Source organism: Heterodontus francisci, chromosome 14 (assembly GCF_036365525.1).
Source record: "Heterodontus francisci isolate sHetFra1 chromosome 14, sHetFra1.hap1, whole genome shotgun sequence".
Classification (NCBI taxonomy): domain Eukaryota; kingdom Metazoa; phylum Chordata; class Chondrichthyes; order Heterodontiformes; family Heterodontidae; genus Heterodontus; species Heterodontus francisci.
In genome coordinates, this window is record NC_090384.1 from 41,417,883 (window position 1) to 41,443,281 (window position 25,399).

General features: G+C 43.1%; 1 protein-coding gene across 4 annotated transcripts in view; it reads right to left on the reverse strand.

The window, feature by feature from the left end:
- tkfc (triokinase/FMN cyclase) overlaps positions 1–25,192 on the reverse strand; it is a 180,745-nt gene extending 155,553 nt beyond the window's left edge. For 3 of the 4 annotated variants that reach the window (XM_068046053.1, XM_068046054.1, XM_068046052.1), the window contains exons 1-4: positions 24,588–25,192; positions 14,963–15,152; positions 10,317–10,427; positions 6,763–6,944 (exon numbers count right to left, since the gene is read on the reverse strand). In XM_068046053.1, the coding sequence (XP_067902154.1) occupies positions 6,763–6,944; positions 10,317–10,427; positions 14,963–15,152; positions 24,588–24,593 (489 nt within the window). In that variant the 5' untranslated portion in view covers positions 24,594–25,192. Of the gene's footprint in view, positions 1–6,762; positions 6,945–10,316; positions 10,428–14,962; positions 15,153–24,587 lie in introns of those variants that run through there. The other variant, XM_068046055.1, reaches the window with a different exon arrangement.
- Between the last annotated feature and the right edge of the window lie 207 nt (positions 25,193–25,399).

A 25,399-nucleotide genomic window follows, 5' to 3' on the forward strand; every position in this document is an offset into this window, starting at 1 on the left:
CTCAAAACACTGTGTTTAAAATTAAACCCTGTTACAATAAGACCAGGTGAAGACAGTAACAGACCCCTGGTCATAACACATCCTTTTCTGAAGAAATCTGGCTGCCTGCTACTGTACAGCTCCACAGGTGCCCTCAATGCCTCTCCTGCAGATTTGTTCCTCTATCTCTCTCTCACTATTTGCAGGCCTATAGAATACCTCCAGAAACATGGTCATCCCCTTTTTGCTTCCCTACTCTAACCAAATGGATTCTGTCCTAGCCCCCTCAAGGACATCCACTCTTTCCAACACCACACTGTTTTGCTTGTTCAGTACCGCCAGCAATCTCCATTTTTTCCTTCCCTATCTTTTCTGAAGACTTGGTATCCTTGAATATTAAGCATCCAGTCCTCACCATTTTTAAACATTTCCACTATTGCCACTACATTCTATTCCCACAGAGTTATTTGTGCATGTAGCTCACCAACCTTATTCACCACACTTTGTGCGTTTACACACATACATTGTAAACTTGTCTTTGTATTCCTAGAAGTGCTTCTTAGTCTGTTCCTATCTAATATGGTACTACTCCCTTCTCTTGTACTATCCAACACTCTCACTTGGTGCACCTTATTCCTTTTTTCAACTTCTATATGCTGGTGCCCATCCCCCTACCAATTTAATTTAAACCCTCTCCAACCACACTAGCGAACCTCCCCACAAGGACATTGGTCTCGGTCCTGTTGAGGTGCAACCCATCCCTTTTGAATAGGTGCTTCCTACCCCACAACTATGCCCAATGCCCCATGAATCTGAAGCCCTCACTCCTGTACCATGCCTCAAGCCAAGAATTGATCCTCCCGATCTTCCTATTTCTAGTCTCATTAGCGTGCGGCACCAGAAGTAATCTAACTTCGAGTTCCTACTTTTTAATTTCCTCCCGAGCTCCTGAAAATCTGACCTAGGACCTCAATACCTGCACTCTCTATGTTGTTGGTGCCAACGCGTATCAGTTTCTGGCTCACTCCCTTCCCCCTGCAGAATATTCTGCACCCGCTCCATGATGTCCTTTACCCTGGCACCAGGAAGGCCACACACCATGCAGGACTCACAATGACAGTTACAGAAACACCCGTCTGTCCCTCTAACTATGGAATCTCCTCTAATGACTGCATTTCTACTCTTTGTTGTTCCCTCCTTTGCAGTCCGTTGCCCATTGGTGCATTGCTTCAATATGTCGGGACTCCCCGCAGTTTCCAAAGCTGAGTACCAGTTTGAGATTGGCACACACCCTGAAGACTCTTGTACCTCCTGCTTCTTCCTACTTTTCCAGATAGCCACCCATCTACTATCCTGAACTCTCACTGCCTGTGGGGTGATCACCTCTAAGTAACTCTCCTGCTCACTAATGCTTCACAGCAACTGCAATTGCCCCTCAAGCTCAGAAATCCTGAGCTTGAGCTGAAGAAGCTGGAGCTACTTCCTACACACATGGTGCCCCCAAGTCACATGAAGTGTCCTGAAGTTCCTACATGGCACAGGAATTGCAAACAACATGTCTCAGCTGCCCATCTATGATTGAAAAAATAACTCTACTCCCTCTTTCAGAATCTAGTTGGTACCTTGCTTAAACTTTTAATTTTAATTAATGGCTCTAGTCCTGCTTTGTGCTACCACTCATTAATTTACACACTGTTTTACTCACCCTGATTGAGGTTATTAATTTCTCAGCTCCTAATTTTGAAAGAATGCTCTAGTTTACAGAGGGAAAAAGAAAAATACTCATCAACCAATCACTTACCTGCTTTCCCGTGACATCACTTTGTCTTGTGGGTGCTTTCCCTGGTTTAATGCTCCTATGCAGCGCTATCCCATGGCTGCAGCAAGGCTCGTGAATGACTGCTTTCACTGGAGGAGACTACAGATGGTCCTGCAGGACACCCTTGAGGGCACAGCTTTGGACTGCATCACCATGGGTGGCAGCAGTCTGGGCTGCCTGGCTGACTGGTATCAGTAGGAGCACTGGCAGACTGGCAGTGGTAAGAGCACGAGTGCTGTTACCCTGAGAGAGGACAGCAGGTTTGTGTACCACATAGCCACTACCACTCTCCCAAGAATGCGCCTCAGTAATCTTAGTAATCTGCTGCAGCCTATATTACTGAAATGCTACAAGGCCTACAACCCCCTTACAGCATTGGTATCTGCAGCCATGATGGTAGTAGTCTGAGCCTGTATGGCACTGAGCTTGCATCACATGGGAACAAGCATAGATCTTAGGATATCAGTCTCAGCTTCCACTACAATACTCAGAAGTCGGGAAGGCTTCTGCCTGTGCTAGAATGAAAGCTACATTGGCCATTAGACGCTGCATCATGACTGGATCTGCAAATGCTGTCATTGAAGCTGGCCACCATTTCCACGCTGGAAAGGATTGGCTCCAAGCTCTGCACGAAGCCCTGAGCCTAGTTGCAACCAGACTCCTCCATGCTCCTTGACAGTGACAACAGGCTCCGTGGCAGGCCTGCCAATACACCAAGCATTTCTGAGTACACACCTGTAGGCATTTGTTTTATACCAATGTAAGTGGGTTTAAGTTAATTTTTGTTATATTACTGTGACTGACTGTTGAAATAATTTTTCTTTATCTTATATATGTGCATTCAATGGTATGTAGCCTCAACCGATGGATTGTCTGCAAAAAGAGAGGTTGCGAAGTGGTAGAAGTCGCCAGACCAGAGACTGCTAAGCATGATGGAAAAATGGACAATATTGTGCAGAGTGAACTGGTTCTGCAAAAGGTTAATGAAGGCTGTTACAGAACTATTTTTTCCTGCTCTGTTTAAAACAGTGTGCCTTTAAGACTCTGTCTAAAACAGTGTGCCTTTAAGACAGAGAGAGACGTTTTAGATTCTTGAGCACAGTGTGCTAGCAGCTGCACCTGTTTCCTAGGCTACAGCAGGAGAGTGGAAAGGTCACGTGGTGTACTCTAACTTTTGACTGTGTGTAAAAACTAGCTTCAACCGGTTTGAACGAGACACCAGTGAAGCGTGCTTACTGGAGGAAGGAGCTGTCTATTTCTCTTAGCTGAAAAAATACATTGAGTGACAGGCTGTCTTTGCCTAAATAGACAGAAAACCCTGGAAAAAGATAATTTTCATTATTGAAGTAACGTTTCTACTGATAGACTGCAGTTTTTAAAAATCCAAGTGGACCCGTTGTTATACTCCATGTGATGCCTGCAGCAACTGAAGTGCTTTGATAGCCTATCAAGTAAAGACTGTTTCGTCAAATTCGTGTGGAGACTTCAAGTGGCATCTGCTTGTTCTAATCTGGACACCTCATAACAAGGAACATAACTGACCAGGACCTACACCCCAGTTATTTATTTATTTTTAAGAAACAGCAAATTTTTATTACACCATTTTTAAAACTAGTTCACTGTTGATTTTTGAATGTGTGTGTATGAATGAGGAAGTTAGGATAAATAAGAAGTTATAAGGTCTTTAGACCTTAATTTATCTTAATAGTGTTTAAGATTTAGTTTATTAATAAATAGTCAATTTGTTGTTGTTTAAAGATACCTGGTTTGGTCAGTTTTATTCTGGGGGTTACTAAAGTGTTTAATTTGGCTGTTTTCCAGTTGGGTGGGAAAACTTTAATAATATGCTGCGACCTGTAGAGTATTGGGACTGAATTGACAGTGCATTACTCCTGCCTTGGTCATAACAATGACCTTTGAGGACAATGTGTATCTGACAAACAGCAGTTGCACAAGAACCTTGTGGTGCAAGAATTGTAGAGGTGGTAAACTGATCATTAGTCAATTCAGCAGAGTGTGATAAGAAAGGTCAGACAATGGGTCCTGTGACTGGAAACGGGGAAGGTAATTAACCTTAACTGACGAAATCAAGCAGTTTGGAATGGAGCAGTTTCAAGGAAAACAAGTTTGGCCTTTGATTGCTGAAGCCCAAAAACATGTCTTTGTCCACTATTATATGAAAGTAAGAAATGTGCTGAGGAACCACAATGGAGAAGCAGGACAATGTCAACTATGTCAACAGTGTGAACTGTGTCAGCTAAAATAATGACATCTTGAAGAAGGCACGTGCAAGCTGACATGGTAGATAATGTACTCGTTTAGCACATCTAAAGCCAAAATGTACAAATCAGCACGCCTGAAGACCACAAACACTGCAGTCGTGGAACAGGTGACCGGGTCAGTCACCGGAATGCGTGGAGAAGAATCGTCGGCAGGATGACCACCTGGGGCAACCTCTCCCACGCAGACAAGCTGGACATTAGGCACTGTATTTGTTTTTGCCTGAACTATCAAGTTACTGCATCTAGCAGAAAGAAAGATATTTAGTTGTTACATCACCCTGTCATCATTAAAGTAAGGGTCGAATCGATGGGGCAATAAAACCCCCCGGTATAAAAGTTTTACAGCGCACATCAGCCTTTTTCTGTACGCCACCCCATATCGAAGTCCTCATCGGAGACTTCTTCTGCAGCAGACTTGTCTGTAACCTCACTCTCTTTGGAGCTGGCACCCACACTATCCTTTCTCCCAGGCCTGGTTGCAGCCCACTCATGCCTGGTGACTCATCACGTACTGATTTCACCTCTATGCGACCCAATAAAGTACCGCAGTGCCAGTACCTGAGCTGGTGGCTGTGTACGTCAGATCAATTAATTGGGCATTAATTACCCAGTTAAGGGCCTCAATTGGCAGTAGGGCGGGAAGATGGCGGGCACCACCCCACCACTATCCCACCTAACTTTGTGCTCTCCCCGTCGTGGGGGAGAGCATAAAATTCCCCCCTAAATTTGGCCACTCGTGAGGTCACTGAACTTTTTGTGGCACTGCAGCCAGGTCCTTTGGCCATATCCAGTTTTTAGCCCATTACATCTAATTTGAACATTTTAACCATAGCCACGTTTCAAAATTACAGCCTGCAATTCTTTGATATTTCTCAGTAAGGCAAACCCCACTGTGTTACTCTTTAATCACAGAGCAAATAATGTCTCAAACTCAAATTCTGAAAACACATGGTCCAATCTGCCAGAGCCAATCCTGATCTATTTTGTACAATATATTTCTGTGAACACTGCAATTTTATTTTATTTTTTAATTGCCACAATGAGAACTTCAAGTTGAGTCCTGAACTCTGCCAATTGTACCAGGACATTTACAGGAAGCATCCTGGTGTGACTCAATTGCAGACAGCAGATGAGGCAGCTTCAAGCTTCCTGGGAAATCTGCATTTGGTTTGAATTAGTCTCCATTAAGTGAGTCAACCTTTCACTCTTGCTATAATTATTGTCACCGTGCCAGGTATGCCAACCCCATTTTCAAAAAGCTGACATTGCGCTTAACTAGCTAAGTTCATGAATGATCGTGAAATGTGGAAACAAGTATTTACAGACAAGCTTTGTAACTTGAAGTGTAGGCCTAATTCCAGGCTCCCTGCAGGAATAGCATTCACAGGGAGCACATCATGGGAAGTTGCAGGTGCATAGCCCCTGTGTTTCTACCTCTGAAAATTAATGGCCAGAAAAGACCAATGTTCCTTCATCTGCATCAAAGAGGAGAAAAGCATTAAGCACATGAAAGCTTGAAACAGAACTACAAAATGTTGAAAAGCACAAATTTGCTGGTAAACCTTTAGAACAAAAATGATGCATCCTTTATAAAATGGAGACGACACATAATCTGTTCCTGGCTTATGTTGAGGTAAACGAAATGCTTCCTGAAGACTCTGGGTGGATAAGGTCTCCTACTGAGAGCCCTTCTCCCCACGTCCCCGCACACCCGCCACCCCCCAATCCTCCTCCTCCCACTGTGAGCAGCTTGTCCTCTTCTACAACAACAAGAAATGCTGGATTCACTCAGCAGGTCTGGCAGCATCTGTGGAAAGAGAAGCAGAGTTAACGTTTCGGGTCAGTGACCCTTCTTCGGAACCCTTCTATGTTGCCTCTGCTCAATCTCACTTTCATTCTGCAGGCCACAGGGGATGATAACTACATCACCCATGACTGGGAGAAAGTGGCCTGACCAGAACCCTTGAAGTCAGAAGAAGTTCGTCATCACGTGCAACACCATTCCCTGTTGACTTCAATTCTAAACAGCAAAATAGCATTAAAAAAACTCATAGCACTTCTACAAACTAAGACAAAGCCACTGGAAATCGATCAGCAACTAACCTGAAAGTAGTTGTTGATCCCTTTAAACAGGACTGGAGTGGGGGTCCTTTCTGTTGTTGAACACATGTTCAGATGTGCGTGTTTAAAAGAAGGCATTAGCTAGGGTGGCAAGGTTGAAAATGGCAACACACTGACTGACATCAGAAGCTGCCTACTCTGCGTAGTTCTGGTGCATGCTCCTAACACTTGTGTAAACACCCTCACCAAAATGCTGTTCAGCACAGGCCGTGCTTGAAATGTGCGTGCGCAGCGTGTACGCCAGTTCAGTACTAAAATGCATCCATAGATGCTGTGGAGCCAAATTTTGTGGCCTAAAATTCTACCGACAAGTTAAGAGTCCGTTCTTGAACAGGAGTGTAACATTCACCGCACTCCAGTCATTCGACAATTCCTGTCTACAAAAAATGTTGAAAAGTTATGTTTGCGTGCCTGTGCTACTACTTCCCGGACACCCTTCAACTTCTGGAATGCATGCCGTCTGGGCCTTTCAGTCCCATTAATAATTGTGCAAGACTGAACTCTCTGTAAACCATCAAGCCTCCAGTCCTTCACCTCAGCAGTTTTAGATATCAGACTTACTTTGTGTATGAGTACCGTACCACACAGACCTCTCCTCCCAGTCTTTTTATGCGTGGTGAAGGCACAATCATCAGCTACAATAACCATCTCCACGGAGATTCCCTCTGCTTTTGCTTCCTCTAGAGCTAAGCCAAAGTTTAGCCGATCCCCTGTGTAGTTCTTCACAATCAGTAGTACACCAGCTAGAGAAAGCACAGATAAAAAGTTTGTTTTCTAAAAAGTGTCACAGTAGTTCTTGTTTTTCTTAACTCCATCCCCTACCCTACCAACAAATAATTCTCCAAAGTCAGACAGAATTATAAAGGTAATTAACTATATCCCAAAATGCTTCACAAAAGCATAATCAAAAAATGGGCATTGAGCCACAGGAGATATTAGAAAGGATGATCAAACAGCTAGTGAAAGATGTCACCAGTTTGTGTATTGGCTGATACTATTGTTGATATTAGCCTGGAAGGAAATGCGGGTGGAAAAGTTGCGGGACCTTGACTGCAAATTCATGGTTCCAGTTGCCTACAAATATTCCTGCAGCAGAAGGCACAGATCCTCAGCTGGATACCTACTGAGCCCAAGTCCATGAAGTCAGTTCGCCACTGTTATTGCTTGCTAAGCATGCCACGGGCTGCAGCTATAATTGGTGGAATACCAATTCCTTCACTGTCGCTGGGTCAAAATCCTGTAACCCCACTCCCCCACCAGCTCCCCTGCCCCCCACAAACCTGCCCCCCACAAACCCCCCCCCCCCAAACTAACAGCAGTGTGGGTGTACCTACCCCACAAGGACTGCAGCAGTTCAAGAAGGTGGCTCACCACCACTTTCTCAAGGTCACATAGGGATGGGCAATAAATGCTGGCCTTGCCAGTGATGTCCACATCCCATGAATGAAACAAAAAAGGCGTCTGTTAGCCTTCCTAGCTTGCTTTCTTTTCATTTTGTACCATTTCAATTATGAAATGTAATTAAGCCATTTCAAAACCAACTCCCAGCATTAATTTTAACTTAACTTGTGAACCTCATGGTATTCTTCACCTAGATGCCTCATCCTTCCTCAAAAACAATGAAAGTTTATATTTGAAGAGTTCCTTTCACATGTCCCGGTTTTTCAGCTGTTCATGTTTGACTGAAGTCTTGTAAATGATCAAATTATGGTTGGCTTTCTGACGTATTAACAGAAAACACTCAACAATTTATATGCTATGTAAACATGCATGCTATTGTAACAAAAAAGATCCTCCAAATTTAAACCAACGAGGGAACAGGCCATCTTAGATTTAGCAATGGGCTTGAACTACTCAATAATCCAACAGTAAGGGAGCACCTAGCAAACAGTAACCATAATATTCCATGTCAGGTTCAAGAGGGAGAAGGGCAGTCATGGTTTTAAATTTAGGTAAGGCTGCCTTCGAAGGGATAAGACAGAAATTGAGCACAATAGACTAGGCAAAACTATGAACTGAAAACTACAAATGAACAGTGCGAGGTGTCCAAAAAAAGTATTTGGTAGAATACAAGACCAGTACATACTTCTAAATTGCAACAGCTCCACTTATATAATTAAACAAGCTTCAACAACAACTGTGAGAAACACAGGTGATGTTGTAATTGAAATAAGGAAATGGCAGACTTCCTAAATAGCTAACTTAGATTGTTCTTCACAGCACAAGATGAGGATAAAATACCAGAGATATAAGGAAAACTGAAAATAAATCAAGGGGAGTAACTAACTAGATAAGTGAAAAAGATGGTGATGGGGAAACTCATGAGATTAAAGGTAGACAAATCCCCAGGACCTAATAGTTTCCATCCACGGGTATTAAAAGAAATAAGTGAGGAAATTGTTAATGCATTAGTCACGATCTTCCAAAACTCTCCTAATTCAGGAACTGTCCCTTTGGATTTGAAAATTGCCAATGTCACTCCACTATTTAAGATGGTAAGAGAGATAGACTAAGAAATTATAGCCCTATTAGTTTGACATTGATGTGGGGCAGTATTTAGAAGCTGTTATTAAGCACAGAGTGACACAGAATTTGGGCAAATATGAGCTAATCAGAGAGAGTCAGCATGAATTTGTAAAGCCATGCCTGATGAACTTAGTTCAATTATTTAAGATAACTGATATGGTAGATTAGGGAATGTCTGTGAAAATCATTTATATGGATTTCCAAACAGGGTTTCACATAACTACTAACAAAAATGAGAGTGCATGAAATTTGGAGGCAATCCACTGCCTTGGAAAGGGAACTGATTAGAAGATAAGAGACAGAGAGTAGTGATTTTGGGTATGCACTCAAATTGGCAGAATTGGACTAGTGGTAGCCCCCAGAGATCTGTACTGGGGCTGCAGCCTTTCACTATGTTTATAAATGATTTGGATGAAGGTATGTTGAAGTCTGCTGACAACATTAAATTAGGTGGCACAATAAAGCATTAGAAAGGAGCAGAAAGTTACAAAGGGACATCGACAGATTGCGAGTGGGCAAAATGGTGGCAGATGGAAATGTTGGAAAGCATGAGGTCATCCCTTCGGACACAAAAAAGATAGATTACAGTATTTTCTAAATGGTAAGAAGCTAGGAACTATGGATGAGCAGAGAGACTTAGTGCAGAAATCACTAAAAGCTAGTAAACAGGTACAAAATGTTCTAAAATAAAATGAAATGTTGGCCATTGTCTCAAGAGGATTGGAATACAAAGGGAGAGAAGTTATGTTACAGCTATTCAGAGCTCTGGTTAAACAACTGGAGGACTGCACTCAGTTCTGGGCACCACGCCACAGGCAGGAGACCTTGGCCTTGGAAAGGGTGGAGCGCAGATTCACCAGAGCGGTACCAGGGTTAAAAGGGTTAAATTATGAGAATAGGTTGCATAGACTAGGCTTGTATTCCCTTGAATATGGAAGATTCAGGGGTGATCTAATTGAGGTGCTTGAAATGACTAAAAGATGTGATAGAATAGAAAGAAAAAAGACTTGCATTTCTTTAGCACCTTTCATGACCACCAAAAAAACTGTCTAAAAATTATTTTCTTTAAGAGCTCCATTGCAGCTGGAACATCCTTTGTACACACTCCTGAATGGCAAATGGAGTACACAGTACAAAACAGTAGATGGACACACTGCATTGTGCTTAGCTTAAATACGTTATAATAGTTAAGGCTAAAAGGTTGTCTGAAAGCCCATGGTGTATCTAGTATTAAACGGCAGTGATCTAGCAATTGGGATTGCCACTCAATTTTCCTGCTCCTGATCATCAGTTCCAGTCTGCTGCCATGGGCTCTGGCAACGGAAAAATTTGCTTTGTGTGTTTAAATCACTGGAGTATCTAATTCTCTGTAGCCACTAGGACCCAGTAAACCAACTGAAAAGGCATGCCTAGAACAAATGACTCAAAATATATGGAGCAAATATATTCAACATGGTGACCGGGGAGATTGATTCATGGAATTTTATTTTGCATAGCTGCAATCTGCTCATGGGAAATGGCAGCCCCCAACAGGGCTTCTCAGGGACTGCACTATGTTCTGCCGTCCTATGTTTTCCATAAAGTCATACCTGCTCCTGCTCTGTCCATAGTTCGGATCGCAGCTGAAATACTTCCAGTTGGCGGAGAAGCGAAGACGTCTCCAGCAATGGCACCGGACAACATTCCTACTCCTACATAACCTGAAAAGAGGAAAAAGTAACTTTAGAAAGTTGATCATTTCTGGATACAAGAAAAAATCTTTAATAACACATTTTTTCTCCTCTAATTTTCTATCCTGCGATACTGAAGGTGCTGACTTCTGTTGGGGTATGCCTTCATGTATGTCAGCTGTCCCCAATGCATTTCCCAGGTGTTTACTCTTCATCTGTGAGCGTAAAAGATAATTATCAACAGGTGATCCTTGGATATAGCAGCCATCTGTCAGACCCTAGACTGTTCCTTACCCAACACCCTGAGGGTAAAGAAATAGCAGAATGAACTGGGAAGTAGTGTACAATGACGTCGCCGTGGGGTACTGGCGAGGAGAGAGACAACAGGTTGTTGCATAAATAGTGGGGTGGGGGGGGAGGGGGGTGGAGTTTAAAGAGTATCACCTTGGTACTTGAAATTGCTTATATGGTTGTTAAAAAGTTTATCAGATTTAGTATCAGACAGAATCAGCAATAGTCTGCAATTTTTATGCAAGAAACAAGGAAAATCTCTGCAATTTTTGCCATAATCTGCAATACAAGAAATGAATTGTTGGGTATATTTGAAGTTTAGGCCAAGACAAGACAATGCCATACTACATTTTCAGTGTAACTACATGTTATCAGCCTATATTCAGGACTGTTTAAGTTGTTGAATTTTCTGAGGCCCTATCAAGTTTTGTTTTGTAGCTGTCGATTAGCTTTTGCTCATTTCTTTGGTGTATAACATCAGTAAGTGCATTGATCAATTGAGCTACCAGCAGTTTCTGATGAAAATCGCAATTGGTGCACGGCTATGAGTTCACTAAATCCCCTAAATCTCCCTTTTTCTGCCTCTGTGGAACGACTCCCAAGTCTTTTCTATAATGGAATGCACACAACTACATAGAATACTCTAACTGTGGCTTCACCAATACAGGTAAAAAAAACTGTCATAACCATTTCACTTTTCAATGCTACGCTTCTATTCAAAAAACCCAAATGCTACTGGACATTTTGTTTTAAATGGTCTTTATACTTGCACTCTCACTCTGAACAAATTATGTATTTGAAACTCCCATTCATCCATACCTTCCCGTGTATTTCCATTGAGTGCATACTTCCCCATTCCCCCCTCCAGAAATATATTACTTCACATTTGCTTGCATTAAGTTCCATATACTATCTTTCTGCAAATTCTGAAAACCTTTGTCCTCCTGAATTAATTTAGAGATCTTCTCAGTTTTCCAAATATCCTATTTTTGTGTCGTCAGCAATTTTGATAATGTGCTCCCATGCTTAAGACCAAATAATCACTAAATACATAGAGAACAAAAGCAGACACAGTACTGATCCCAATGGTCAACCACTTTGACCCCTTCCTCAATACTGATTAACACTATAATGACTACATCAACAATTTGCATTTATACAATTCCTTTCACACAGAAAAATGTTCCAAAGTGGTTCATAGAGGCAGAAGGAAAAAATGGACACCAAATCAAAGGAGATCTTAGGATTGATAAACAACACTGGGTCAAAAAGCATTTGGTCTCCCCAATGCAGAGGAGACCACATTGTGAGCAGCGAATAAGTATACTAATTGAAAGGAGTACAAGTAAATCGCTGTTTCACCTGAAAGGAGTGTTTGGGCCCTTGGATAGTGAGGAGAGAGGAGGTAAAAGTGCAGGTATTACACCTCCTGTGATTGCACGGGAAGGTGCCGTTGGAAGGGTACGAGGTCTTAGGGATAATGGAGGAGTGTACCATTGTATTACGGAGGGAACGATCCGTTTGGAATGCTGACAGGGGAGGGGAGGGGGAGATGCGTTTGGTAGTGGCAACACGTTGGACATGGCGGAAATGGAGGAGGATGATCCTTTGGATGTGGAGGCTGGTGGGGTGGAAAGTGAGGACAAGGGGAACTATGTCGTGGTTCTGGGAGGGAGAGGAAGGGGTGAGGGTACAGGTGCAGGAAATGGGCGGGACACGGTTGAGGGCCCTGTCAACCACAGTGGGGGAATCCACGGTTGAGGAAAAAGGAAGAAGCGCTGTCGCGGAAGGTTGCATCATCAGAGCAGATGCGTCGGAGACAGAGAAACTGGGAGAATGGAATGGAATCCTTCCAGGAGGCAGGGTGTGAAGAAGTGTAATCGAGGTAGCTGTGGGAGTCAGTGGGCTTATAATGAATATTAGTGGACAGCCTATTCCCAGAGATGGAGACAGAGAAGTCGAGGAAGGGATGGGAAGTGTCGGAGGTGGGCCATGTAAAGGTGAGGGAAGGGTGGAAACTGGGAGCAAAGTTGATAAACTTTTCCAGTTCAGGGCGGGAGCAGGAAATGGTACTGGAAAAAGAGTTGGGAAAGGGGGCCCGAGTAGGACTGGAACAAAGAATGTTTGACATATCCCACAAAAAGACAGGCATAACTAGAACACATGTGGGTACCCATAGCAACACCTTTTACTTGAAGGAAGTGAGTGGAGTTGAAGGAGAAGTTGCTCAATGTGAGAACAAGTTCAGCTAAGCAGAGGAGGGTGGTGGTGGATAGGGACTGGTTGGGCCTCTGTTCAAGGAAGAAGCGGAGAGCCCTCAAACCATCCTAGTGGGGGATGGAGGTGTAGAGAAATTGGACGTCCATAGTGAAGAGGAGGCGGCCAGGAAACTGGAAATTGTCAAAATAACATAGGGCATCAGAAGAGTCACGGATGTAGGTGGGAAGAGACTGGACCAGGGAGAAAAGATAAGAGACAAGATAGAAAGAAATAAGTTCAGTGGGGCAGGAACAGGCTGAGACAATGGTTCTGCCAGGACAGTCCTGTTTGTGGATTTCAGGAAGGAGGTAGAAGCAGAGGATAAAACACCTGGTCCGGACAGATTGTATCCAAACATTTTAAAAGACTCTCGGGAAGAGACTGCAAAGACACTATTGCACATATTTAGTAATTCATTAGCAAAATGTGTAGTGCCAGGGGACTGGTGGCAAGATAATATTATACCTATATTTAAGAAGGCAGAAAGAACATGTCCAGGGAATTGTAGACCAGTCAACTTCACATCAGTAGTAGGAAAAATAATGGAATCCCGATTAAAGGGGAAAATAGAAAAACATCTAAAAATCAAAAATACAATAATGAATCATCAACATGGATTTCAAACAGGAAATTCTTGCTTGGCCAATCTTGAATTCTTTGAAGAGGTAAGAGAGAGAGTAGGCAAGTGTAATGCACTGGATGCAATATATCTAGATTTCCAAAAGGCACTTGATAAGGTACCATATATTGGACCGAATGAATAAGGTCTGAGCATATGGAGTCAGAACACAATTAGCAGAGTGGTTAGCTGGCTGGCTGAAAGACAGAAAGCACAGAGAAGGGGTAACAGGTAGCTATTCAGAGTGGCAGAAGCTGGAAAATGGGCTCCCAGGATCAGTGTCGGGACCAGTGTTGTTCACAATTTATATTAACGATTTAGACTTTGGAATCAAAAACATAATTTCTGAATTTGTGGATGACACCAAATTGGAAGGATTAGTCAACATTGAGGAGGACAGCAACAAATTACAAGACATTAATAAACTTGAAGAATAGACATATAATTGGCAAATGAACTTTGACATAGAAAAATGTAATACCTCACATTTACCTAAGAAAAATAAGGAGTTAACATATTTCTTGGAAATTTGAAGGCTGAATTTTCCTGGGTGGGCACAATCCCAACGTCGGGATGGATTCCAGGCCGGAAACCTGGAAGTGGCCATGGCAGAACAAAAGACGCGACCTTCCCAAAGGTAGCCAATTAAGAAACCGCCTCCGGGACCCATGTCTAGCATGGAAGGTCCAATCAGTGCGGCCTGCGCATAAAGCTGCCAGCCGCCTTCGCAGTGTGGGCTCTGCCTGGCCATCAGCAGGAGTGGCAGCAGTGCCATGTGGCACCTTCAGTGGGAGAGAAGCGGCTACCATTGCAGAAAGGCAAGCATTAGTGGAGACATCAGGTTTTCTGATGAAAGGTCACAGACCTGAAATGTTAGCTCTGTTTCTCTCTCCACAGATGTTACCAGACCTGCTAGTGTTTCCAGCATTTTTATTTCAGCATTCTCCCCAACTGTTTTCTATTCCTCCACCAAATTTTGTATCCATGTTGTTACTGCCCCTTTTATCCCACAGCTTCAACTTGGCTAACAACCCTAATATGTTGTACTTTATCAAACACCTTTTGAAAGTTCATATACAAAACATCAACTTCGCTGCCCTCATTCACCCTATGTTATCTCATCAATAAAAGTCAATCAAGGGATCATTGACATCCACCTGGATGGGCAGGCAAGGCTTGAATTTAGCACCTCCTGTAGAAGATAGCATCTTCAACAAAGCACCAGTCTCTTAATGTTTCAGACTTCGAGTGGAGGATTGAGGTCAAAACCATACGACTCATTGGTAAAAGTGGTCCCAATTAAATCAACCACAGTGCTCTACGCAGCATCCTGATCCATGATTAGCCAAAGGGTTCAAAATCTGCCACAGAGCAACTAAAACTTGAGCATCATTACCTACATGAGCGGGCTCATGCCCAGATCCTCCTCCAGACAGCAAGGCCACTTTGCCTTTGATGTTCTTCAGGTCAGACCTGATTACTATACGATGTCCCTGCAGCAGCTGCATTCCTGCATTGCAGGCCACGAGCCCTTCCAATGCATCATCCACACAATTCTCCACAGAGTTGATCAGTTTCTTTGAACGCTGAAAAATATAAATCATTATTTTTCTCAAGAGAATGAAAATCAGTTTTTTGATCCCTTTGCTCTGTTTTGTGGCTCACAGAGTACCTTCTCTCCAACAAAACAGATTTTTGTTTGTTTATAAATGCAACCTAGGGCCCCATAGGGAAAATCATGTTTTGAGACTCTGTTCCTTTAAATAACATCCAATCAGAGCCATGTGTCCCACTGTATCAGCACCTCAGTCAGCCTCCTATCCTGTTTGGTGTGACTGATGCTTGCTCATCAACCACCCTACATCATGAAGAAAAATAGTTAAAAACTTCCTGTTTTATCCCTGAATATTGCTTACTATTTTAGTATGTCACCTCTTATGGAGTCTTTTATTTATTTTCACTGTACAATAGCCATTTTTTTAACTAGAAACATGAGATATTTAGAAATAAAGACCTAGTGCCTTTCATGTCCAAAGGATTCCCAAAGCACTTCACAACTAATAATTGCTTCTGAAGTATTGTTACTGTTGCTATATAGAGGAGCGGGACGGTCAAATTGCACACAGCATCTCTCACAAACAGCAAATAGTCACATGATCAGATCATCAGTTTTTAGTGATTTAGGTTGAGTGAATGTTCAAATTCGCTGTTGAATGTTGGCCTCGACACCAGTAGAACTCCCTACTCTTTATCAGATAGCACCACAAGATCTTTTACATTCACCCGAACAGACAGATGGGGCCTCACTTTAACACTTCATCAAATAAGCAGCAAAGCAGAAAATGCAGCGCTCCTCCAATACTGCACTGAAATATTAGCCTAGATTATGTGCTTCATTCCTACAATGGGGCTTGAACACAGCCTTCAGTCCTATAATGGGGCTTGAAAACAGCCGTCTGACTCAAGAAGCAAGTGTTCTACAATTCAGCCAATCTGAAGCATTAAGATAAAAGCAGAGGTGGACGCTATTGCAGAGTTGGAAGAAACTGATTTTGATACCAAAGTGGATGTGGAGGAGGAAACGATCTCAGGATCGAACAGGATGTTAACATCCTGCACCCCAACTCGGCCTGAGACAGAAGCTGGGAAGATTTATGGAATCAAAGCCACAGGCTTGGAAGCATAAACAGAAACAAACAGGATGACCTCAACTTTGCCAACAGTCAGCTAGAGAAAGCTTTGGTTATTCCAAATCTTGAGATTAGACTTGCAATTTGGGAGGTCAAAAGACATGAGAGTTAAAAAGCCCCAGTCAGTCACAAGGATCCATTTGAATTTGACCAGTGCATGGAGCAGAAACAGATCAACAGATGAATAATAAGTAGCAAGAAATGGGAGCATAGATAAAGGCAACAATGCTTTCCTCAACTTGTGAGAATGGAAAGGTCTCTCAGAGCCTAGATTCCAACCACTTAGATTTATACTGTGCCTCTAAAGTAATAAAACATCCCAAGGCACTTACCTGGGAGAGCGGAGAGGTAGCAGACCTGGGAGGAATCGCAACCGGACAGGCAGCTACAAATCAAGATGAGAGCTCGAGGCCCACACTTACCTGGGAGTGCAGAGAAGCAGGCAGAGAGAGCCGAGAGGCAAGCTGTGGCTGGAGGTCGGTGCGCGCTAGGTTTGAAAAGTGAGGGAAAAAACCTAACAGCTGCATCACAGTAAAACCATAAGCTGACTGAATGGTGAGTAACTGTATTTAGAGTGTTTGTAAATAGCTGGAAAAATCAGAAAAAAAGTTATTTTTTTTAAACCCTCAAATAACTACCTCATAAATGGTAAGGTTAGTATTACTAAGGTTTGAGTTGGTGTCACTCATTAGTAATTACTAATTAGAAAGTGCTGTTTGGACACAGTGTGAAGCTGTGAGATTGGTGTTTGAGGGTGTTCAGTGACAAGGGGAAGGAGGTGCTCTTTTGTCTCTTTCTTTTCTTTTCTGCCTTTTCAGCCTCCACTATTTGTTTACTTTGGTAGAGGGAAGAAGCGGATTGGTGAGTAACTGGTAAGATATTCCATTTATTACATTAACAATAATTAGTTTGCAAAACTAAGGTACGGCAGGGCAGCTCGGCTGAGTGAAATGTACCTCCTGTGTTATGTGGGAAGCCGTGGACACACCATGTGTCCTTGACAAATACATCTGCAGGAAGTATCACCAGCTGCAGATGCTTGAGCTCAGGGTTTTGGAACTTGAGCGGCGACTGGAGTCACTTTGGTGCATCCGTGAGGCAGAGAACTACGTGGATAGCACTTTTAGGGAGGTGGTCACACCACAGGTCAAGAATGTGCAGGCAGTTAGGGAATGTGTGACTGCCAGGCAGTCTAAGAGAACCAGGCAGGTAATGCAGGAGGCCCCTGAGTCGATCTCGCTTGCTAACCAGTTTTCCATTTTGGATACTGGTGAGGGCGCGGATTCCTCAGAGGAGTACAGCAAGGGTCAAGTCCTTGGCACCATGGCTGGCTCAGCTGCACAGGAAGGTAGAAGAAGAGTGGGAGGACAATAGTGATAGGGGATTCGTTAGTTAAAGGATCAGAGACTTTTCTGCGGCCACAGACATGACACCAGGATGGTATGACGCCTCCCCGGGTTAAGGGTGTTACAGAGTGGCTGCAGGACATTCTGAAGGGGGAAGGTAAACAGCCAGAGATCGTGGTCCACATTGGCACCAACAACATAGGTAAGAAGAGGGATGAGGTCCTGAAAGCAGAGTTTAAGGAGGTAGGAAAGAAATTAAAAAGCAGGACCTCAAAAGCAGTAATCTCAGGATTAGCCCCAGTGCCACATGTTAGTGAGCATAGGAATAGGAGGATTAAGCGATTTAACATGTGGCTGGAGAATTGGTGCAGGAGGGAGGGCATCAGACTTCTCAGGCATTGGGATCTGTTCTGGGGTAGGTAGAGGTACAAGATGGACGGGTTGCACCTTAGCAGGAAAGGGACTAACATCCGCGCAGGGAGATTTGCTAGTGCTGTTGGGGAGGGTTTAAACTAAATTGTCAGGGGGGTTCGAACCGAAGAGGAAGCTCAGGTTGGAGGGAAGCAAAACTGCTAACAGGAAGTAGAGAAACAGTAAGCAAAATTGGAAGGCAGACGAGACAAAGGCAATCATCAAATAGGAACAGAATGAGGAATAATGTTAAGACAAAGTTAAGGGCACTCTACCTGAATGCACACAGCATTTGCAACAAGGTAGATGATTCGAAGGCACGAATAGAGGTAAATGGGTATGATTTAATTGCCATTAGGGAGACGTGGTTACAGGGTGACCAGGACTGGGAACTGAATATTCAGGAATATTCGTCATTTAGGAGGGATAGGCAGAGGGGAAAAGGAGGTGGAGTAGCGCTGTTAATAAGGGATGAGATCAGTACAATAGTGAGAGAGGATTTTAGATCGAAGGAGCAAGATGTAGAATCAGTTTGGGTGGAGCTTAGAAACAGCAAGGGGCAGCAAACATTGGTGGGAATTGTTTATAGGCCACCAAACTGTAGTGGTAATATTGGGCATGGTATAAATCAGGAAATTAGAGCTGCATGTAGCATGGGCAATATGGTGATAATGGGTATCTTCAATTTACATATAGATGGGGTAAACCTTATTCGCACTAATGCTGTGGAGGATGAATTCCTGGAATGTGTATGAGATAGGTTTCTGGAGCAGTATGTTGAAGAACCAACTAGGGATCAGGCTATTTTAGATTTCGTATTACGTAATGAGAAAGGCCTAATTAATAGCCTTGCTGTTAAGGAGGTTTTAGGAAATAGTGACCACAATATGATAGAATTCTACATTAAGTTTGAAAGAAATATAGTTCATTCTGAAACTAGGGTTTTAAATCTGAATTAAGGAAACTATGAAGGTATGAGGGGCAAGTTGGCTATGGTGGATTGGGAAAATACATTAAAAGATTTGATGGTAGACAGGCAATGGCTAGTATTTAAAATAGTGTTACACAGGTTACAATAAATCTACATTCCTCTAAAATACAAAAACCCAACAGGAAAGGTGTATCGACCAGGGCTAACAAAAGAATTTGAGGATTGCGTTAGGTCAAAGGAAGTGGCTTATAAGGTCGCCAGAAAAAGTGGTAAGCCTGAAGATTGGGAGCAATTTAGAGTCCAACAAAGGAGGACCAAGAAACTGATAAAGAAAGGGAAGAGATGATGAATGTAAGATAGCTAGAAACATAAAGGCGGACTGTAAAAGTTTCTTGAGGAAAGCAAAGATTAGCAAAGACAAATGTGGGTCCATTGCAGGCAGAGACAGGAGAGTTTGTGGTGGAGTACGTGGAAACGGCAGAGAGACGAAACAATTACTTTGTGCCTGTCTTCATGGAGGACGACACAGAAAATCTCCCAGAAATACTAGGGAACCAAGGGACTTGTAAAAATGAGGAAGTGAAAGTAATTGGTATCAATAAAGAGGTAGTATTCAAAAAATTAACTGGATTGAAGGTTGATAAACCCCCTGGACCAGATGAGCTACATCCCAGAGTATTGAAGGAGGTGGCTATAGCCACCTGGATGCATTGGTGGTTATCTTTCAAAAGTATATAGATTCTGGAAGGGCTCCTGCAGACTGGAAAATAGCAAATGCAACCCCACTAATTAAGAAGGGAGCGAGAGAGAAAACAGAACTACAGACCTGTTAATTTGACATCAGTAGTAGAGAAAATGTTAGAATCTATTATCAAGGATGAGATAACTGGACACTTGGAAATTAATGATATGATTGGGCAGAGTCAACATGGATTTGTGAAAGGAAAATCATGTTTGACAAACCTGTTGGAGTTTTTTGAGGATGCTACTTGTAGCATAGATGAAGGAGAATCAGTGGATGTGGTGTATTTGGATTTTCACAAGGCTTTTGATAAGGTCCCACATGGGAGGTTAGTAAACAAAATTAGAGGGCATGATATTGAGGGTAATATACTGCAATGGATTGAGAATTGGTTAACAGACAGAAAGCAGAGAGTAGGAATAACTGGTCATTCTCAGGATGGCAGGCTGTTACCAATGGGGTACCGCAAGGATCACTAAAAGCTAGCATGCAGGTGCAGCAAGCAATTTAGAAGGCAAATGGTATGTTGGCCTTCATTGCAAGGGGATTTGAGTACAGGAGTAAAGATGTATTGCTGCAATTGTATAAAGCCTTGGTGAGACTGCACCTGGGAGTATTGTGTACAGTTTTGGTCTCCTTATCTAAGGAAGGATATAGTTGCCATCGAGGGAATGCAACAGAGGTTCACCAGACTAATTCCTGGGATGGTTGGATTGTCTTATTAGGAGAGATTGCAGAAACTGGGCCTGTATTCTCTAGAGTTTCGAAGAATGAGAGGTGACCTCATTGAAACTTACAAATTTCTTACAGAGCATGACAGGGTAGATGTGGATAGGATGTTTCCTCTGGCTGGTGAGTCTAGAACAAGGGGACATAGTCTCAAAATAAGGGGTAGGCCATTTAAGACTGAGATGAGGGGAATTTCTTTACTCAGAGAGTGGTGAATCTGTGGAATTGTCTACCCTAGAGGACTGTAGAAGCTCAATCACTGAGCATGTTCGAGACAGAAATCGATAGATTTCTGGATGCTAATGACATCAAAGGATAGTGGTGAAAAATGGCGTAGAGGTAGATGATCAGCCATGATCTGTTTGAATGGCGGAGCAGGCTCTATTCTGCTCCTGCTCCTATTTCCTATGCACCTACTTCGCAGGAGCAATATAAACAAAATATGACACTAAGTCAGATATGGCGATATTAGGTCACATAAAGGGGGAAAGTGAAGTAGAAAGGCAGAGAGCTTCAGGGAGGGAATTCCAAGCTTAGAGTCTAGGCAACTGAAGTCACAGTCACCATAAGCTAGGCTGACACTTCCATGATGTACTGTCAGAGATGCTGTATTTCGGATGAGATGTTAAACTAAGGGCCCGTTTGCCCACTCAGGCAGACATGGAAGATTCCACACTGTTATTTCAAACAAGATCAGAAGAGATAATCTGGTCATTTATTTCATTGCTGTTTGTGGGAGCTAGCTGTGCACAGATTAGCTATCACATTTACTACATTACAATAGCGACTACACTTCAAAGGTGCTTCATTGGATTTAGAGCACTTGGAGACATCCTGAGATCATGAAAGACACTATCTAAATATGTATTTTTTGCTTTCTACTTTGCTTCAGGGATTTCTGATTTTGAGCCATTTTTGTTCTTCCCAATATACAGCTTTTTATGAATACAATGAAGCTAAATCTCTAAGAATGATCTGCAGCACCTTCACATCAACTATCCAAACCAGATAGCAGGAGAGGTCCTCCAAAAGCAGGCTCAAGATACAAAAGCACTCAAATGCCTTGCTAACATTGAATTACTGTGCATGGCTTTTAGACTTTTCTATCTGCTCCATGAATTCAATCAACTACACATCATTCTGGTATAGATTCCACCTGATGCTAGTATGGAGGAGGCAGGAGTTGTTTATGAAACAGTCCCAAGAAATGGCTGCTCCTTCCCCAAATTCACTGAAGATCATCCTAACTGATATTAATCACGGTGAGTTGGCTTTGAGGGACTACACGAGGTGTGTTGACAAACCAGCTTGCATGGACAATACACTGAATCAATGTTTTTGCTCCACTCTTGACTCTTACAAGTTTCTGATTTGACCAGGGATTGGAGATTCAGATCATAATGTTGTGCATCTCCTCCCTCAATATCGACAAAAACTGAAAACTATAAAACATGTCAAGAAAGTGGTTCAAGTTTGGGGTAACGTGGCCATTCAAGATCTGCAAATGTGCTTTGACAACACGAATTGGGATATTTTTATGGAGGACAATGACATAAATAGGACCACAGATATTATAAATGATTATAATATCTTTTACGAACAACTTCATATCCAACTAGAACGATTAAGATCTATCCAAATGAAAAATTTTGGATTACAAAGGACTTAAAAGCAGTATAATGAAGGAAAGACAAATTGTATTTAGTAATGGGGGCCAAGCCAAACTTGATGAATAAAAATCAAAGTGAGAAAGGAAATTCAGAATGCGAAAAATGCGTATAGAGACAAGCCTCATAATTGTTTTAGGACAAATAATCCCAGAGATGCATGGAAGTGTATGCATAAAATGACCGGCTTCACTTCGAAAAAGCGAAATGACGTCTTTCTGTCCACAGATAATCCTTGTAATGGTGTGAATGAATTAAATGAATTTCTTAGCAGGTTTGAAAATGTTGAATTTGAGGAACATGTGATTTTGCAGCAGGCTTCACTTTGTGAATTAGAAGGATCGCAAGTTATCATCAACAAATGGGAGGTAGAGAAGCAATCAAGCGAGTGAATCCATGGATTCACCTACTCTCCTACTTTGGATCAGTGACTTTCTTCACAACAGGACCCAAGGGGTGTTAGTGTCCAGGATTTACTCAGAGCCCATGCTAATGAATACTTGATCTCCTCAGGGCTGTGTACTTTCACCTTTGCTTTTCATCCTCTACATGAATGATTGTCGATCAGAACAAGACGACATAACGATTCTGAAGTATGCTGATGATATGGTACTCGTGGGCCTCATCAGGAATAACGACGTAAACTACAGGAATTCAGTGGAGAGGTTTGTAAAATGGTGTGATGACAATTTTCTTCAATTGAATGAAAACAAGATGAAAGAACTAGTTATAGATTTTAGGAAAAAGCCCGTTGATATCGTTCCTGTGAAGATTCATGATGTGGACACTGAAATACTCACCAGCTACAATTTTCTAGGTATCAAAGTAGATTATTAGTTGATTTGGGGGAGGGGGAACTGTGGAGATATGGTGGCCAAGGGACATACATGAATATACTACCTCAGAAAGTTAAAATCCTTCCAAGTAGATACCACAATCATGAAACTCTCCTACACAGCTGTAGTTGACAGTGCTATCCTTTTTGGATGTCTCTCCTGGTATTATTATTGTCTTAGGAATGGAGATTCTTTAAGGGTACAGAGATTATTGCTGAAAATAGAGACATGTTGTCAAAGCTTTTTTTTGGTACATTGGTATTCTTGCAGATTGTCCTGATGAGTGCAAGACGAAAAGCTTTGACAACATGTCTCTATTTTCAGCAGTACTCAAGTTCAGTACAGAGTTTGTTGAACCAGGCAGGAAGGGTATTTGGTGAGCCGATCTTTCTTGACGAAATCTGCTCTCGAAGAATTTTGCCGAAAATAAAAAGTGTTATGAACAGTGAATATCACTCCTTGTCTCAGTATTACTGTAGGATCCGTTCAGGGAAAAGGCTACAATCCCTTCGATGTAGGACAAATCAGTCTTGAACTCGTTTGTGCCTTTCTTTTTTAACAGGAGCTTGATGGATGGAGGATATGCACTCATGATAGGACTCATTGACTGATTACTTAACTATATTGGAATTAGTTTAACATATATATATTAATCAAGTTAGACTTTTGTGATAGGAATAATAACAAAACATTACCCTATGTAATATATTAATAAATGAGCAATGCACCCAAAATGAATTTGCTTATGGGCAATAAATTGAAATTGATTGAAAAGGGTTGGAATAACAGCTGGCCCACTAGACCACTAGACACAAATTCTTGAAGCCCCCTTCTTTGCAGAACCAGTTGACATAATTGCAAGGACAGCAGGATTTAAAACATCTGCATTGCCACTTAATTTAAAGTGAACAGGGTGCGCAAATAAGTGGCTGGGTAAATCATGATTTCATTTACCAGCAGGAAATACTAACAATCTTTAAATTGATGAAGGGACACTGAGCTGAAGCGTTAACTCTGCTTCTCTCGCCACAGATGCTGTCAGACCTGCTGAGTATTTCCAGCGTTCCTTGTTTTTATTTCAGATTTCCAGTATCTGCAGTATTTTACTTGTATTTTAATCTTTAAATTATGTTCGTGCAGTTAATTGGAGGGGAACTAAGGCAGTGTGGGCCTGAGGTGCTTTACTTATAAACTCTGTTTACATCTATAAAAATACTCCCAGATTTGCAATTAGTGAATTGCTGGGGTATGTGGAACGTGTAACAGCAACGCTCTGCAATAAATACAGCGATAACAGTTCCACCCAATTGAGTGTTTCACTGAGTTGATGGTCTCTGTAAATATTTAAAAGTGTGAGTTCGAACTGAAATTCTAACGATCTTAAGAAAGCCAAAAACTAAAGAACTCAGCCCCTGGTGAAGCCTGGTACAAAACTGACTCTAAATCAGAATTGTCAACAAAGGATCTTTTTTTTTCCCAGGTACAATAGTTTTGCCACCACGGTTTCAATCCCGGCCCCTGCATTACTTCCGATATAATCGCCCCGGCTGTGATCAGCAGCAGTTTTATGCCACAGGTGGTTTCCACCTCAGAGACCCCCTCCCCCTCCCCCTCCCCAAGCTGGGTTCGGTTATACCCAATGTTCCCTCCCTGCACCCCCGGCGCTTACTTGCATTCTTCAGGGCGGACAGTGAAAAACCAAGAGCAGGTTGCGGAAACAGCCGAACGGACACTGCGGAGATCTGCGAGTTTCTGCTCTTTGACCGGGTGAGGTCACAAGAAGTGAATGGAGGAGGAACACGGGGAGGGGAGGGTGAATGGAGGAGGAACACGGGGAGGGGAGGGTAATGGAGGAGGAACACGGGGAGGGGAGGGTGAATGGCGGAGGAACACGGGGAGGGGGAATGGAGGAGGAACACGGGGAGGGGGAATGGAGGAGGAACACGGGGAGGGGAGGGGAGGGTGAATGGAGGAGGAACACGGGGAGGGGAGGGGAGGGTGAATGGAGGAGGAACACGGGGAGGGGAGGGGAGGGGGAATGGAGGAGGAACACGGGGAGGGGAGGGGGAATGGAGGAGGAACACGGGGAGGGGAGGGGGAATGGCGGAGGAACACGGGGAGGGGGAATGGAGGAGGAACACGGGGAGGGGAGGGTGAATGGAGGAGGAACACGGGGAGGGGAGGGGGAATGGCGGAGGAACACGGGGAGGGGGAATGGAGGAGGAACACGGGGAGGGGAGGGTGAATGGAGGAGGAACACGGGGAGGGGAGGGTGAATGGAGGAGGGGGTGGGGAACCCCGGGCCCGTTGACCGGGGGGGGGGGGGGGAGTCTCTCCCTGGAACCCCGGGCCCGCTGACGGTTGGTGGTGGAATTCTGCTGGGGTTTGTTTAAAATTCTCCAGAGCGCGAGGAGAAGCGGAGCGAGCGAGTCCGCGTCAGCTGCACATTCGCTTTCAGGTCCAGCACAAAAATATCTCCCA